The sequence below is a fragment of the Phocoena sinus genome, chromosome 1 (genome assembly GCF_008692025.1).
Source record: "Phocoena sinus isolate mPhoSin1 chromosome 1, mPhoSin1.pri, whole genome shotgun sequence".
In the NCBI taxonomy this organism is placed as follows: Eukaryota; Metazoa; Chordata; class Mammalia; order Artiodactyla; family Phocoenidae; genus Phocoena; species Phocoena sinus.
In genome coordinates this window covers 45,813,942-45,831,311 of record NC_045763.1, presented here as the reverse complement: position 1 = coordinate 45,831,311, position 17,370 = coordinate 45,813,942, and the positions used below count along the sequence as shown (strand labels likewise).

Here is a 17,370-nt window from a genome sequence, read left to right as displayed (position 1 = left end):
GGGAGGGGCAGGTTGCTGGGGGCACGGGGGCTTACCTCCTCTGCTCTCTCTGCAGAATTCTCCTAACAACATAAGTGGCATTAGCAATCCTCCAGGCACCCCTCGAGACGACGGTGAGCTAGGAGGGAACTTCCTCCACTCCTTCCAGAACGACAATGTAAGTGTGCCTGCCACCACCCTCATTTCACCCCTGGGTCCTCACCGTATCCCCTGGGGCTGGGGACTGTTGATTTAAGTTTCAGTCTCCTGACCAAGACCTGCCTGCTGGGCCAGTGTCCTGGCAGCTGTGTCGTGGGCCTTTCACCTCGGTTACTTTTCCACACAAAGTGCAGAGCCCTCACCTCCCCCACCCCCCTCCCCCACCGCTTGGCGCTGACCCCTGCTACCTGAGTCTGACCTTCCCGAAGCATCCACACGGAGGCGCAGCGCCTCCAGCAATGAAGAAGCTGACGTGGCTGGACGAGCCCTGGGCTCTGGCCCACTGGGTCTCTGTCCCAGTCTTATTTCCTCCCGTCCTGGGGAAGGAGTTTCACGCACCCAGTGACTTCTGGGGGTCTCGGTGCAGAGGAGCTGGCCGTCTCCTTTTTCACATTGGGCCTCTATTTACAGTGTCATCTGAAGAAACGATGTCATGGTTAAGCAGCTTTTGAGAACCCCAGGCCGGCTCCCACCCCAGGGCACCCTGTCTGTGCTCCGGCTCGTCAGACCCCGGTTCTCTGCAGTCTGTGGCCCCATGAGGGGACGGCAGGGGCCGCTGCTGCTTTGCTTGGAAAGAAGGGGTGATTTGGAGAGGGAAAGGGGCCGGGGAGAGGAGTCAGGGACACAGGCTGGTGCCAAGAGGTGGCTCCTAAGTCCCGCCTGCTGGCCCCCTGCCCACCCAGTGCCATCATGGGTGTCTCAGCCCAGCCACGCCCAGACAGTCCCAGTCCAGCTCTGCAGTCAGATCTCCACAGGGCTCTCCCACACCCTGGCCCTCATGACCCCCCTTCTCTGCTTCTCCCCTTCCAGTATTCTCCAAGCATGACGATGAGTGTGTGATCCCCCCTCCTCTTCTCTGAGACGCTGAGAGAGCCGGCATTGCAGGCGGGAAGGTGCCAGAAATTATGCAAGAAGAAGTGAGGTGTCATTACCCAGGAGCTGGGGGAGGGGCATCTCCTGCTCCCCCTCAACCCTCCCCCTCCCCTCCCCCAACCTTTCTCAATTTCAGTTTCATGCAATAAAAAGGCCGAACTTTTTATTCCATAAAACGTGAAGGACAAAACTCAAAAATACATTTCAAGTCAATGACCAGAAAAATCCCACCCCTTGCCCTTTCCCAAAAGGACCTTTTATGTACATGACACATTTTTGTTGTTTTTTGTTGGGGGTTTTACCGTTGTTGGGATTTTTTTAATTTGTTTTCAGGGGGGTTTTTTTGGGGGAAAAATTTTTAAAAATGGAAGCTTCTAGCAAGCCCCCCCCACCCCAATCAACCTCTTTGCTTTCTTCTTTAAAAAAAAAAAAAAAGGACAAAAAAAAGCAAAAAACGAAAAACAAAAAACAAAAACCCAAGCCCTGTTGTCTGTCTGTACCCAAGCCCTTCCACCAGGAAAGCTAGTCTAGGTGTGAGATCTCACCTGTCTTTGTAGCCATCTAAAAATAATAATAATAATTATAATAAACTGGGCAGTTTACAATCGGTGGTTTCTTTCAAACGGCCTTTTTGGGAAAGAAAAAAGGAGTCACCCTTTTCCACTTGGGGTTTTTGGTTTGTGCTGACGGGCAAGGGAAGGGCAGGAACCTGTCTTGTTTCTGCTTGATCTCCTGGCGAGGTGGCGACAGCAACTGCACAGCTTCGACCCCAGACCCCCTCCCCCGTTACGTGGCCGGAGGGGCCAGACCACCGACCGCTTTCAGGATCCCGCCCCAGTGGAGCTGTGCTGCGACCCAGTGGCATGCACTGTGTTCCCAGGACTGCTTCCTCTCTCTTCTGGACCTCTCCCCGCCCAGCGTCCCGCCCTCCAGCCCCCTCCTCAGCCCCCACCCCAGTCTTCCCAGTGAGAATCCTGCCAGCGGGGTGGTGGCCTGGAGCGGAGTGGGGGAGGCCACCCCGACAGGATGGCTATGACCTGGGACATGGAAACTGTGACCTCCGCGTTCTCATTCCTCGAATCGTCGTCCTCCTGTGTGCGGGCAGTAGAGGGCTGGAGTTTGGGTTTTCTTTTTTTTTTTCCCCTCTTGATTCTTCTTTTTCAAAAATGGGATATTGACCAGAATTGCTCTGTGTGCGCTTGGAACTGGACAGAGAGACTTTGGAATAGCTGTGGGGGGCAGGGGGGACGCCAGCAACCAAACAGATGTGCTGTTTCCGGTCCTGTTTTTATTTTCGAAAACCAACAAATGCGACAGTGGAGCCTGTCCCCTCCCAGGAGGGGTGACTTGTGGCCTCCCTCACCTCACCACCCCCCCATCGAAACCTCTGTGTCTTGCCCTGAAGACACCAGAATTCTTTGTACATTTACACCCCTCCTCCTCCTCTTCCCCCCCTGTAGCTGGTCTTTGTTTTCGTCCCTCCCTTTCTGATCCATGTATATCATATTATGTGAGATATCATCTGCCTGAAAAAAGACCTTGTGCGGATTATTGGGAACATTGTAGCTGTTTCTGTGTTTTTTCTTACCTTGTAGTCTGGTTCTGAATTAAGAGAGGAAAAAAAAGTAATTATGATACATTGTAGTTTGTGTACGATATATGTTGATAACGTTTTATTAAAGGGACATCTTTTTTCCGCAGCCCTTCCTGACATGTTTGGGGGGAACATGGGTTGGAGTTCGTTATACTGATTACAAAATGCCAGGCAACTGGTTGGGCAGAATTTTTGTTCCTGTTGCAGGGCAAGATTTTGGTTTGTGCTGTTTCAGGAGTCGGCCTTCTTTTCCTGGGCATGTTAATCTTCTGTGGAGAGTTGGGGAAGATGGTTGGGAGGACACTGTCTCACTTCAAACATTCGGGGACATTCTAAAAGGCAGTTGGGGTTTCTCATCTCACAAACGCATTTTGGTTTGCCAGAGTATATTTTTCTGGATAAGGTTCCCGGTGTGCTGTTTTCAGTGGAGAGTCAGCATCGGCTAGGCTGGCCCCATGGGCTGCACCCATGCCCTGCTTTCTCCCTTCAGGTGGAATTTGCTTCACAGGTCCTAGGGTGCCGGGCCACAGGGGCATTGAGTTTTATTTTTTCACCTCCAAGGCAACAGGGAGCCCTTGAAAGATTTGGAGAGTGGCACAGTTTGACTTGAATGTTTGAAAACGGTGCAGGCCACATCCTGGAAGATGGTTGGGTGGGGCTGGACAGATTCGGGGAGACCCAGTCCCAGCTGCTGTCTAGGCAAGAACTACTGCAAGCCCACCAAGTCAGCAGCTGTGGATGCTGATTTGAACAACATTTAGAAAGTAGAACTTTCTGCCTCCCTGGAGCTCTGGGGCCAGGCCCGCAGCAGGAGGGGAGGGAACACACGATGTCTGAGCAAATGTGGCTTTAGCCCGCCTTTACAAGGTCTGAAGGGACCAGTTTCAGATCCTGCAGGATCTGTGTGGCCCTGAGCAAGTTAGTTCACAACCTCTGTCCTCAGTTTCCTCATCTATAAAATGGGGATAATGGTTTACCTATCATGTGGTTGTGAGGATAAGTTGACATTTGTAAAGTGTTTAGAACAGTGCCTTTTACGTAGTAAGAGCAGCAGTGTTAGCTGTTGGTGGTACTACTCTTTTGGGGAGCATCTAAATGGGTATGAGGAGTAGCTGGGAGGGCCTAGAAAATTCCATCTGTCCTTCCGTCCTCATCGGGGAATAAGGCTTCCTAGGCTCTTCCTCAGCACAGATGTCTTTGAATTACTGGGAAAACATCACTGTTGGACAGATGAGGAGACGCAAGCTGTTACTGACTTGCACTGACAGTCCTGAAGAGGTGTTTGTTCACCAGCACTGAGCATCTGCCACGTGCCAGCTCCAGTGCTGAGCAAAGAAGGTGGAGATGACGGGCAAGCACCCACTCCATACCCTCGCTGCCCTTATGCTCCCCAGAGCAGGCCTCAGGCGCAGGTGGGAGCAGTGGCCTGGAGAAGGGAGCCCAGGTCACAGGGGCCCCGGCAGAGAGGAAGGAAAGGGCCCCCAGCCTGTAATGAGAGCCTGCTGTGTGCCTCACTGCCCACCTCTGTGGGGGGCGGGGTTCGAACACCAGGCACCCTAACACACCCCTCAGCCTGTGATTTCCCCCAGCACCCCCAGAGTTGCCTTTGCCACACTCATGGCCCTGATGAGGGCTGGTTTGAGGTAGGCCTTCTCAGCAAGAGGTCTTTGAGGAGAGGACAGGCTCCTGTTCCCCCCAGTGTTTTCACCACCCTGGCCCTGTCCAGGCCTGACTGAGAGCAGGGACGGGCCAGATCCAGGTTCTGCAGCCAGGATGAGGGTCTCGGAGTGAGAGGCAGAAGGTGGGTGTCATTCCTATACTTTCACAGAGGAGGGCTTTAGCCCATCACTGACACTTGGGCAGGAGTGGACAAGCCAGGCCAAAGGCCCCAGCTCAGCAGCTGCTTTCCTACTACTCATCACTACCCACAAGTGCCTAATTCTAGAGGCCAGCCAGCCTGGGGGTCAAAGTGAAGGCCCTGTCCTTCCTGGCTGGGCACCCCTCCCTGGATCCAGAAAAGGAGAGCCTTGAGGCAAACTAGCTGATGCCGGCAGGGCCTGCCTGGGGCAGGGGACAGGTGTGTGTGGAGGGGGCTTGGAAGGGGAGGGTCAGCAACTACCAAGGCACAGAGCCAGAGCAGGACTCCAGTTTGGGCTCAGCTGGGGCCATTCAGCCTGATGCCCTGGGTGACCCTGGGTAATCTCTGACTCCCAGCCTCTGCTGTCCCTTGAGGATTCCAGACTCCAGGGGCCTGAGCCCAGAGTACATCCCAGGCTTCTGTGAGGGCTCTGCCCTGAACTGAGTGGAGCCGGAGCTTCCCTGGGCTCACTGGGCGGGAGCGCTGGAAACAGAAGACCAGACCAAGCGACGGGGTGCTGAAAGAGGGTCCATCCTGCCCTGTGCTGGTACTCTCCTATCCATTCCCAGGTGTCTGTGGAGCCCCAGTCTTTGGCATCTGTTACCTGGGACATACAGCTACCACCTTGGTTTCCTGCCTCCATCTCAGCCCTTCCAATACCACAAAGATCCAACTCACTCACTCACTTCTGAGCATCCTTAAGCTCTTCCATCCATCCGTTCACATATTTATGGGGCACCTGTTACATGCCAGGACTGTCCTAACACTAGCGATACAGAGGGGAACAAAACGGCTGTGGGAGGCTGGCGATGCCCGTCACCGAGGTGAGGGGGGCTGCGGGAAGAGCAGGTTGAGGTGACGCTTGTTCAACATCCAGGTAAAGAAGTCAAACAGGCAGGTCCCACCTAGAGACATGGGGAGTTGTTGGCCTTCAGATGCTCTTGAAAGCCACTGAGACAGCTCATCTGCAGAGTGAACGGAGAAGGGCCCAGGGACTGGGCCCCGGGAAACAGGAGGAGCTAGCAAAGGAGGCAGTGAGGAGAGTGAGGTGCCCGGATACCAAGGGAAGAAAGCTGCAGAGAGGAGAGTGCCGCACACGGCCTGGGATCCAGGGCGCGCTCCTCACCTCATTCAGGTCCTGCGGGCCTCTCCTGCTTGTTCTCAACCCTCAGCACTGCACGCTCCAGTGATGCAGGACTCCTCAGGGATCGCTGCCCACTGGGGCCTTTGTTCCTGCTCTTCCCTCTCGGCACGCCTGTCCTACTTGCACTTTAGAATCCAGCTCACGTGGGCCGCCTTTCTGGAAGCCTTGTAGGCCGAGGTGAAGGCTTTCTTTGAGCCCCCACGACCCCTATGCTGTAATGGTTCAACGTCTGCCTCCCCCATCAGACTGGGAGTTCCTCGAAGCCTGGGACCATGCCTGAGTGTTTGTCCCCAGAGTGAGTGACCCAGCACGAGGCCTGGCACCCAGCAGGTGTTCAGGGAGTGCTCACACAGTGAGTGGATGCTTGCTGAGTACGGTCACTCCTGCACTCCTCCCCACTGCATGCTGTCACCTGTGGGCAGGTGCTCAGGTGTGGGGAAAGAGGTGGCCTTTATGGCTTCAGCAGATCCAAAGGAGACTGACTACTCTGTCACTGCCCACCCGCCAGCTGGGAACTCCTGGAGGACCATGTCTCATTCTGTATCTCTGGCTCCCAGCACAAGGCCTGGCACACACTAGGGACTTATAAAAGGAGCTGAATTGCTGGACCCCCTAGAGGTCTGTAGTGGGGAACCTCAGGGCTCAGTCCCCAATTCTAGCCTATTCTTGGATTCCATCAGCCCAGCTGAGGATGAGGAGACAGATGTGTTTTGTGGGGTGGGTGACAGAAAGCTGGGCGTGGCTACGCTGCTCCTGAGAGGCTAGACTCTTGCCCGGGGCAACAAGCCCGCCCCCTGGATACAGGCTTTGGGTATGAGGAGACATGGCCAGGTTGTCTGGCATGGGATAGACTGAGGATCTCAGGTGGCAACAGCCAAATCAGTGTCCAGAACAGGGGAGAGGCTGGCCTCACTCCACCCTGCCATCCTCAGCCCAGCTGAAGCATTGGGTCCCTGCTCTGTGATACAGCCTGGAGCAGGTGGCTGAGGTACGCTGTGGATTGAGAAATGGCTTAGAGGCTCAGTGGGAGGTAGACACTGGGCTATTTGGCTTTGAGGCCTATTATTCCCAGCTTCAAATCTCCCCTGGCTCAGAAAGCAGATGGGGTGTGAGGCCCCAGCAGTCAGAGCTGGGACCCCGGAACTGAAGCTAAAGGAAGACATTCCTCCTGAGTGCGAGAATGCTTAGCAGCCACAGTGAAAGAGGCTGCTTCGAGAGGTAAAAAGTTCCGCATCGCTGGAAGTGTGTGAGCCAGTGCGGAGGCGAAGAAGAGGGGGCTACCTGTGTTGGACAAGGGGGCGTTGGTTTCCGGGCTCTCAGGTGGAGGGCAGAGGGAAAGATAAACAAACCCCTTCTCAGGAGCAGAAATGGGGTCGGAACCAGCTCACTCTGACTTCTAAGTCCCTCCCAGCTTTTCAGCTGTTCCATGACCTCCACGAGAGATCTCCATAGACTCTGCTGATGTGACTCGTATTCCTTCTGCCAAAGACCACCCCAGGCCCGGTTCTGCGAGCTCTGCAGAGAAGGGCGGGCTGGCGGTTGCAGGCTGGGTTCGGGGTGGGGTTCTGGTGGCAGAGCCATTGCTCCAGCAGGGCCTCCCTGCCTCCTCGCTACTCCACAAACACACCAACCGCACGCCCATCTCAGAGCGGTCGCCTTTTTCCCAGCGCCTTCCCAGCCTGTCCCACGCTTCGTTCAGCCTCTACTCAAACACTACCTTCTCACAGAGGCCTCACCCTGTGAGGTAAGGGCTAACACACCCCGTCCCCAGCTGCTGGTGGCTCGGTGTCCCTTCCTGGGTGCTGCCCTGGTCCCCAGGGGACTGCCTCACCCAAGGTTTCACCTCCTCCCAGGCGGTGGCCAGTGGCCAATGGCTGACGTGGGACCACTTGGCCTCGATTTGGGATGGCTCTGAAGGGCCACCCGATACCGAGCTCTCTAGAGGACCCGCGGGGGTCTCAGCTCCCCCTGCCCAGTCATGCCCTCCTCCCTTGCTCATGGGTCTCTGGGGAGTGCGCCCCAGTAAGCCTGCTGCCACAACTCTCCGTCTCAGAGTCTTGCCTTCGGATCCTCTGACATACCTTTCTTTCTGCACTGTCTCCCCACGTTGGAATGTAAACTCCATTGACAGTAGGGACCTTGTTTTGCTCAATGCTCTCTACCTGGGGCCTTGCCTCATGCCTAACACATACCAGATGCTCACAGACACCCGTGGAACGAACCAAGTAGCTGAGAGCTTATCATCCTGAGCTGAGGAGTGGACACTGGGATTCTCTGCAGGTTCCCAGACATCTCTGGGGAGAGGGTCCCTATAACAGGGTGGTCTTCCAGCAGCCAAGCAGGTAGGCCCCATGAGTCACAGTGATTTGTGTATTCATGTTAAAGGGAAGACGGTATGAGACACCCAGGTCACATACACACTTTAAGGGACTTTGTCCCGCCACAAAAGATGAAGCAGGGAGATGCTGTCTAAAGCCTGAGGTGACCCTGGCCTGCTCCTACGCCAGTCTCGGGCCTGCTGCTGAAGGACAGAGCCCAGCAAGTCACAGAGCCTCTGGCGAGCACCTGCCCTACATCCAGCCTGAGTCAGCCTTGGGAGAGGACAGAGACGGCCTAAAGGGCCCCCCGAAGTAATCCCACCTTTTCACGGAGCTTCTGAAAACCTCTAGAGCCATATACTTGAAACCTCCTGGTCAAATGCAGCCTGTTAATCCCAAAGTAGGGAAAACCTGAAAGGGAGGTGCTTTATTCCCACTCTGCAGATGAGGAAACTCAGGATCTGAGTGGAAGGTAGAATAGGAGACTCTTGGAAATGGCGTTCCCCAGTCCACTGATGCCTGCCAGAAATGAACTGAGCTTTCTAATGGATCGACATGACACTTAAATACATGACCAAATGAGAGCACGTTCACATGTGCTCACAATGCCATTGTCAAAATTTTGCCTTCAAATGCCTGTTGCTTAAAAGTCCAAGTCCCTATAGGACGACTTTTATACTAATAGTGGGACATCCCCGTCCACCCTCCTGCTTCCTTCTCCCAGACTTGCTCTGACTAGGTGAGTACTCTGTTCTCAAGTCTAAGGCCAAATAGGGCCTGAAAATCATCCTGTATTTCCTCCCTCCCTGTGTTTAACGAGGAAGGTAAGAGGGTGGGGAGGATGAGGTAGGTGGGCATTTGGGATTTGGGGAGGTAGGCACAACTCTATGGAGGAAGCAGCTGTCATCACATATGAACTTCCCAGTTCTTCACAATACACCACGTGGTGTCTGAGCCTCAGTCTCCTCACCTGCATGCGGAGGATAGAAACGCCAGTCCTGCCTGCCTCACTTTGCAGACCAGCTGCAAGGTGCCTGAAGGGAGAGAGCAGTGGGTGCCAGGCTCCACAGCTTAGCTGCAAGGTCCAAGGGGACAGACGAAGGCCAACCACTAGGGCTGTCCTCACTCCAGGGGCTGGGATGAGCACCCAGGCCTGCCCTGTAACACTGGCACCCTTCCAGGGCAGTCCTCAAGCTGCAAGGTCACCTGCTGACGGCCCACTTACTTGCAGCCTCTGACCCACACGCTCAAGACCCAGGCTGGCTTCGCCCTCTCACTCCCCACTCTCCCACCAGTAGCAAGGGGGCTTCCGCCCCCTCAGCCTGGCTTCAAGCCACCACCATCACTCATCCAAGAATGACCGCAATGGCCTCCAGCTCTACTCGGTACAGTCGCCCTGCCAACTCGCCCTCCACACGCCCACAGAGTGTTCTTTAAAAAATCCCTTTGACTCAGCGATTCTGCTTAGGAATTTATCCAATGGCTGCGCTGGCAGAAGTACTCTAAGATACGTGAACAAGGATGCTCGCTGCAGCATTACTTGTAATAGCTAACCACCAGAAATAACTCGAATGTCCGTCGACAGGTATTAATGCAGCTGCTCAAAAGAACAATATAGCTCATATGTGCTGATGGGGCAAGATCTGCGATCCCAAGGTATTAGGTGAAAAAAGGAAGGTGCAGAATGGTCTATAAATAGGATGACACTAAGCAGTGTCCATATATACATCCTTATTATACATATACGTTTTAATGGCGCTACATGAGAAACTCTAAGTTGTGGTTACCCTTAGGGAAAAGGACCAGAGTTGCCTTGTGTGGGAGGACAACTTTTACCTGGGGAAGCCTGAAGTGCCAGCATTCAAGGCCCTTGAGAGCTGGCCCCTCCAGCCTCACCCCCGCCCTCCCTGCGCTCCCCATTTCCAACCACTCCCCAGTGCTCCAGGATCTTTTTCGACCCCCTGCTTTTGCACACTCGCCGCCTTCCCCAGTAACCCCTTCACACACACCACCACCAGCCCAATCTGTCCTTTTCCTGGTAAACCCTGCCCTGCCCAGCCTAAAAGGTACCTTGTAAAGTGGAAGGAGTACAACCTGGGAGTCAGGGACACGGGGCTGGAAACAGCACTGTTATGGATGGAGGTGACATGGGCTCCTGGACCCCTCTTCAGAGTGATCCTCCCACAGCAGGAAGTGTCCTGGCTGCCTGCTCTCAGTAAAGTCCCTCGGGAATCGCACTCAGCCCAACAAAGCCACCTCACCCGAGGTCTCTCCCGAATTGGGAGCAGTGTTATCCAGTGACTGGTGACAAGTCACTGGTGTTTGTAGAAAGGCTCAGCACCTCGGCTCCATGAGGACAACTCTGTTCCAGGGGGCCCACGGAGCCGCGAACCAGCCAAAGGCCTCAGGTGCAAACTCACTGAGCTCAGTCCCTCTTCCACCCGGTGCTGCTATCGTCACTCCCCGCACGTGCTGACCCTCAAGGCTCTCCCCGAGCTTTCACCTGCAAATCTCCATCTCAGGGTTTCCTAGGGGAGTCGACCTACAACACCAGCTGCGTGACCTTCAGCAATTCCTTACACTATCTGCACCCCCTCATCTACAGGGCCCAGAATGCTGCCCGGCACACAGGAGGAATTCAACACTTCTCTTGAATATGGAAACGTTTACCTTGCAAGGGTTTTGTGAGGACTGAACAAGATGCTGTGTATACGCTGCCTGGCCCAGAGCAGGACTTGATGCTATCTGAACAGAGGCCAGCTGAACCAGGGATGTACTCAGTCCATTAACCAAGGTACTAGTGAGAAATTTACAATGAATATTCTATTCAGATCTTCTGCAGTCATTGTGGAATGTGTCCACAATTTAAGTAATGCCATAGAGCCTAGCGACCATCACAGACACCTAATATGAAGCAAACAGTGTAGGTCATATTAGCCTCAAGTTTCAGATGAAGAAACTGAAACTCAGAGAGATGAAGATTCTTATTTAAAGTCACAAGATGGGTCACGGACAAAGCTGGGGTAGGTCAGGCTCCAGGGCCAGCACTTGTGCGGAGGCAGGCTCATGGCAAGGGCCCGCACGCATCTGTGGGTGCCCCTCCTGATGGCACCCCCACAACAAGCACAGGCTCCAGTGCACCAGAAGGGCTCTTTATTGTCAGTGAGACCACCAGCCAAAGGAGCACTGGGCTCCGAGCAGGCCCCAGGCACCACCCAGGACCCAGGACCCTCAGGGGGAGAGGGGCACAGGGAGCTCCAGGCCTCAGAATGGTCCTTGGCTCACACAGCACCGTGCAAATACAGAGCTAAAAACTTCCTGAATGTCTCTGGCTGGAAACCAGTCGGCCCAACAGGTTCCTGGAAAGAACACAGCCCATTAGGATCCTGCTACTAGGTTGAATGGCAGCAATTAAAACAAAGGTAGGTTTCATGCAAATCCTAAGTGCCTGGATAATAACTGTTTCTTTCTCTCACGACCAAGGAGGAGCGCTGGGGAGCTGGTGCCAAGAGATGCCGGGGGCGCTGGACTAGCGAGGAGGAAACGAAGCATCCCAGAACCTTTCAGCCAAATCGTCTGTTGACATTGCCCTGATCCCTAATCCTGCTCACCTCAACCACCACAAACAAATGTTCTGTTGCCCCTTTTGATTCCCAGGGACAATATCCCTCACTCCCTCCACACACATTCATCAGGCACCTTCTCTGTATCAGAGCTGTGCCCAGTGCTGGAAATCCAATAATGACTTGAATCTGGCTCCCACCCTTAAGGAGCTTCCAGCCAGGTTTGCAATAGTGATAATACAAGGTGATGGGCCTCATAATAGAAGTAGGAAAAAGACGCTAAGAAAACGGGAGAAAATAACTAACACACTGACTTCCATACATGGAAGAGAGCATGTATGAATGAGTCTTAAAGGGCAAGTACAACAGAATGGGCCAGAAAGAAAAAAGAAAGGAGACTTCAGAGAGGCCAGTATATGCACTGGTCTGGAGGCACAAATGAAGGTGGGAAGAGCTACGGCGAGGCTGGAGCCCAGGGTCCGTGATGGTGGAGGTGGGGTGGGTGTGGGAAGAGACAGGTAAGGAGGAGTCACATGACCACACCAGCAGAGGCCTGGCACTAAGTCACTATTTTGGAAGGAAGAGGCTGAAAGAAGAGGACCTGAAGACGTGAAGGGGAGAGGGAGAGCACAACTAAGAGCAGAGGGACGTGGAGGAGGCTGGTGTGGCCGCACAGGTGAGGGACAATGAATGGTGTCTGGGGCCAAAGAGAAGGGACCAGACCAGTAGGCATTTCAGGGGTAGACAATACTGACAGACACTGGAGAACTCATCATTCCACTAACATACAGATAATGTTCAAAGGCTCAACAACTACATTTCAACAAATCTACTGAGGCCCTGTGTGGGACATGGCTCGTCGGCCACAGATCCAGCAGCACCCCGCTCTGTTCTGTCTCATCCCCCAGTCCTGTTTTGTCTCTTCAGAGCGCTTATCACTGCCTGGTATTACATCATGATTCTATTTAGATACTGCCACTGCCCACTACACAGAACACAGGCCTGCTCTCTGTCAGCCGAGCACTGAAGGTGCAGCAGTGAGCGACAATGCCATGGAGGAATGAAATGAACGCATCATTCATGGACTCAGCCTTTGAGGATCTCAGTGCTCGGTTTAACAGAGGAGAAGAACACATAAACAGATAACTATAGAACAGCAGCGTGACTGTGCTGTGACTGGGGGGACCCAGGGGCTATGGGAACCCACCCAAGGTACTTAAGCAAGGCTGGGATTGGGATGGTGGGTCTTTATGCTAAACCTGGAATGACAATTAGAAGACAAGCAGATGACAGGGAAAGGGGGGAGAGGGAGGAGGGAGCAAGGAGGAAGCAGCCTCCTCTGTAAAGGGAACAGCACCTACTGGGATCCTGAGCTACTCAGGCAGCGGCGCGTACTGGACAGCTACAAGGAGCTCGGCGTGGTGGGCACCGGGGAGCGCGGGAGGTGAGGTGAAGAGCGGGCTGGGGCCCAGGGTGGAAGGCACTGTTTTAGGTAATGGGCAGGGCTGAAGTATCCCTCCAGGCAGAGGTCCTGAGCGTGAAGACCCTAAAGCCGGGGCCCCACTCACAAGCATCCCGTCAACCCCAAGCCAGGCTCACTCTGGGGAGGGTGAGTCCTGGCCCTGGGCCCATCACCAGGCCAGAGGCGGCTGGACTTACCACAACTGCCTTCTTTCTGACCACCGGGAGACACCAAAAATGCTCATAGAGGAGCTGATCCGAGTCTATCCAGACTAGATTCTTGACACCCTCATCAGAGGCCAGATCTGTGGTGTTCAGCTGTAGCACCAGGAACTGGAAGACACGTCCATCAGTGCCCACACTTTGCACGACTACTGGCTGCTCCAAAACCTTAGTGTCGTTCTGAGAGGAAAAGAGGACAAGTAAATCAAATCAGAAATGGTGGGGTGAAAGGAGCAGCACAAACCAGGCAATTTCTAGTTCTGGTCTTCGAAATAAACCCCCACCCCTCTTTAGTGGTTCCCCCCGCAGGACACTGAAAAGAGAATGCGGAGCTGAGGGCACTGTCCAGGGCCAGGCCTTCTCGCCCGCACCCAGCCTGGCTCTGCCTGGCCTCAGATGCCTCGTGGCCCTGGGGTACCTGCTCTTCAACTTGAGCACATTAAAGTACTAATGCCTGCCACTGAGAGGTGATTGCCAGGCAAGCTGCACAGTACAGAAGGATGAGCTGGGAAGTTAATGACGGCGAACCCCTCCAACTCACGGCTGTAACCTGATGGTGACAACAGTGACGTCTATCAAATGTTAACCTGGAGGGTCAATTCATATAATATATATAATCTCATTCAGTTCTCACTCCATTTGACAGTTGAGGAAACAGACTGGGTGAGGCAGTGACTCATCTGAAGTCACAACGATGTGTGGCATCAGAACCTACAATGGCTAGTGCTAGACCAGTCACACTTTCCATCTGCCTTACTTTACTCCTCAGGGCTGGGCATCTGGAATGCCCTAAGCCCACTGGCAGGCATCTCACCTGAGCTTCAGCCTCTCAGTGCAACTCTGAGTATGTGTCAGATTCCTGAGTGTCCACTCCAGCTGTGTCGGCCCCAGGATTCCACCAGTCAACACATTTGCTGATTACCTCTTTCAATTAGTGCCACTTGTTAACAGTAATACTACTAGCAACCATTTACTGAAGGCCTCTCATGTGCCAGGTATCACACCAGTTTTACATAAAGTCACCTCTAATCTCATAAATCCAGTGGTATATACCCACTTAACAGATGAGGAAACTGAGGTTCAGAGAGGTGGTATAATTTGCTCAAGGTTACCCAGGATCAGACCCCAGGCTATTAAATCACTTGGAATCTTACTGTTCTGGTCTACACCTAGTGTCCCATTGTATCTGATAGTAGCTCCTCTGCCATTCTCAAAAGTATACCAGTCTGGATGACAAATCATATGTTCACCCTACTGAGCCTGCAGGAATCCAGTTTGGTGACTGCTATCCACTGGACAAAGATTCAATAGGCAGGCCCCATGAAGCATAGCATCCTTGATTCAAAGATGCTGCCTACATTCATCGCTCCAGGGCTGAATCTGACATTAGGAATAGCTAATGTCAGACCTCAGTGTAGGCCACACTGGGACCGTTGGCCTTAGAAATACCTGTTTTTAGCTGTGTGAGAAATAAAAAAGAAAAGTATCTCTAAGTGTTAGCTGAGAATTCTGTATTGACTCTTACCTCCCTCTACAGATCAATAAAACTGCAGGTAGTACATAAATTTCTCAGCAATTTTACCTTTTACACAGAGGCTCTTCCCGTAATTGCTCAACTTCACATCCCCAGGAATAATTTGTACCTGGAGGGGTTGGGGGAGACCTCCTCTCCTACCCAACTGGGTGGCAATTAGTGACAGCACTGCTACCCATGCTCTGCTGGCACAGAAGCTACAATGAGCCTGCAGGCCTGGGACCTGGCATGTGACTATCTCTGCCTCCCTATCCTTGCCCAGAGTCAGGAGGCAGCATGTCCTCTGAAGTTGGAGAGATCAGGGCTCCAATGCTTGCTTCCCTACTCATTAGCTGTGGGATCCTGGGCAAATTACCAAACCTTCCAGAGCCTTCAGAAAGTATGTCAGAGAATGGGAATTAAGATAACCTCCCAAGGACTGGAAAGACACAAGAAGGTCACATAAAGATGTGACAGCTGCTAATCTCTTAGCTGTGTGACCTTGGGGAAGTTACTGAGCCTCCCTGAGCTTCAGTTTCTTCATCTGTAAAATGAAGCTAATAGTATCTGCCACGGGGGGGTTGCTACAAGGATTAAATAATGCAATGGTTCTCAAATTTTAGTGGAGTGGTTTTCAAATTTGAGCTTGTACCAAAATCACCTGGAGGGCTTGTTAAAAGAGACTGCCAGGCCCCACCCCCAGAGCTTCTGATGCAGGATGTCTGGGGTGGGTCTGAGAAGTTGCATTTCCAACAAGTCCCCAGATGATGTCCATGCTGCTAATCCATGACCATATTTTGAGAACCACTGCTATAAAGAGCCCTAATTAAATGTTTGGCATGTAGCAGATGCTCAATACAGGCAAGGTCCATACTACTCTCTATCTCATTAGGCTAACCACACTGTACCAACCCCACTGAGACCAAGTAAGATGGGAAACAGAGCATTCTGAAGTTCATCACTCCTCCAGGAGGGCCTTAGGCTCTAACCAATACCTGAGAGCCCGACAGCAGCCCTCAACATCATCCCTCCCCTCTCGCCCCACAACACACACACAAAAAGCCAGGGATCTGGTGTCCCAGGCCTGCTTGGGGACTCCCATATTGTCATCCCCTTCCTGGAGGCCTTTGCTCCCCCGCCAGGCTTTCCTCCAATCATGGGACAGCACTGTGTGACAACCACTCAGCCTGCATTCTATAACATCTATAGTCCCTGAGACCTCCTCTTAGAATCAAAGGGCTACCATCCAAGTGGTATCTTGGGTCCTCAGAACCTGTCCTGAGTGGGCAGGCAGGCCTGGGCCATCTCCTGCTTCACTTCCTCCTGCCTGCCCGATGGAGCCTTATGCTCTGGGCTCCAACAGTACAGAACAGAGGCAGTGTGCTGGAGCACAGACAACTGAAGCCTTAGGAGTTGGGTCTACCTAGTCCCAATCCTTTCTCCACCACTTACTGCTGTGTAATTCTGGACAAGCCTCCCTGGGATTCAGAGGCATAATCTGAAAAATGGCGATCACAATGAAACCTTGTGGGCTATTGTGATACAAAAAATGAGGCATCTTATGTTAAAGACAAGCACATCGTAGGCCCCCAGCAGATGGCAGCTCATCTCTGTAGGGTGAGTGGAAGTGCCTCTCCCTAAAACTCCTCAGTCAAGCAAAAAAATAAATCCCTCCATGCCCCCTTTCCTTTGAGTAGTGTAAGGCAGGAAACCAACACAATGTAAGGCAGCTCGGTGATCTTCTCCACATACGTACCCCATAGAGGAGCCGAGCCTGAGCCAGGGCATTGCCAAAGGCAAACAGGATCATCTTGGCCCGCAGCTGATCTGGTTGAAAGCGGTGTGGTCGTAAATTGGCTGACTCCAGCAAATACAGGGTATGGGGATATGGGTAAGGATAACCCTCCCGGAATCCTGCAAGACATGCCATCATGTGGAGGGGTAGAAAAGATTAATCAGCCTGCCCGAAAGCCTCAGGAAAGTCACCCAACCTCAGCTTAGTGCCAGGCACGACAGAGACTCAGTAGAGGTAGATATTATCACTATAGCTCAGGGGCTGGCAAACGTCAACCTGCCGGCCTAATCTGGCCCGTTTTTGAAAATAAAATTTTTACTGGAGCACACCCACACCCACTCATTTACATATGTCTATTACATAGCTGTGACAGAGACCATACGTGGCTTGCAAAACCTAAAATAGCATCTGGCTCTTTACAGAAAATGTTTGCCAACCGGTTCCAGGTGATTCTTGCAGGCTAGCTCTAACTCCACCCCTTTCTCGCTCATTCAAGCACACAGAGGATAGTGATATTAGAAGGATAACCTGAAATCTATGGTAATTATTTTTTTAAAAAGCACATCACTTGCAAAATTGAATACTTGATTATTAGTAACAAATGACTTGCCTCATACCTCACAACACTATGCTGAGCATCAGAGTTCAGCATTTGTTCATCTCAGCCACAACCCTGCCAGGTCACCACTGCTTCCCCTACATGGCCATGAGCAAACCCTTGGAGGCTGGGGGCTTCTAGAGTGACTGACCTGGATTAGCGAAAGTGGGTGAAACAGAGGCAGAAAGAGGCTGGGAAAAGTGTGGGCTCTGAAAATCCCAGAGGAGAGCACT

General features: G+C 52.9%; 2 protein-coding genes across 7 annotated transcripts in view; one reads left to right on the top strand and one right to left on the bottom strand.

Moving 5' to 3' along the window:
• SSBP3 (single stranded DNA binding protein 3) overlaps positions 1 to 2,700 on the top strand; it is a 165,038-nt gene extending 162,338 nt beyond the window's left edge. For 3 of the 5 annotated variants that reach the window (XM_032635382.1, XM_032635364.1, XM_032635355.1), the window contains 2 exons: positions 56 to 157; positions 1,009 to 2,700. In XM_032635382.1, coding sequence (XP_032491273.1) covers positions 56 to 157; positions 1,009 to 1,038 — 132 coding nt within the window. In that variant the 3' untranslated portion in view covers positions 1,039 to 2,700. The remainder of the gene's footprint in view (positions 1 to 55; positions 158 to 1,008) is intronic. The other 2 variants (XM_032635399.1, XM_032635374.1) reach the window with 2 other exon arrangements.
• Positions 2,201 to 17,370, bottom strand: part of MRPL37 (mitochondrial ribosomal protein L37) — a 30,430-nt gene continuing 15,260 nt past the window's right edge. The window contains exons 5-7 of one of the 2 annotated variants that reach the window (XM_032635342.1): positions 16,501 to 16,658; positions 13,208 to 13,411; positions 2,201 to 3,884 (exon numbers count right to left, since the gene is read on the bottom strand). In XM_032635342.1, the coding sequence (XP_032491233.1) occupies positions 3,882 to 3,884; positions 13,208 to 13,411; positions 16,501 to 16,658 (365 nt within the window). In that variant the 3' untranslated portion in view covers positions 2,201 to 3,881. Of the gene's footprint in view, positions 3,885 to 11,121; positions 11,345 to 13,207; positions 13,412 to 16,500; positions 16,659 to 17,370 lie in introns of those variants that run through there. The other variant, XM_032635332.1, reaches the window with a different exon arrangement.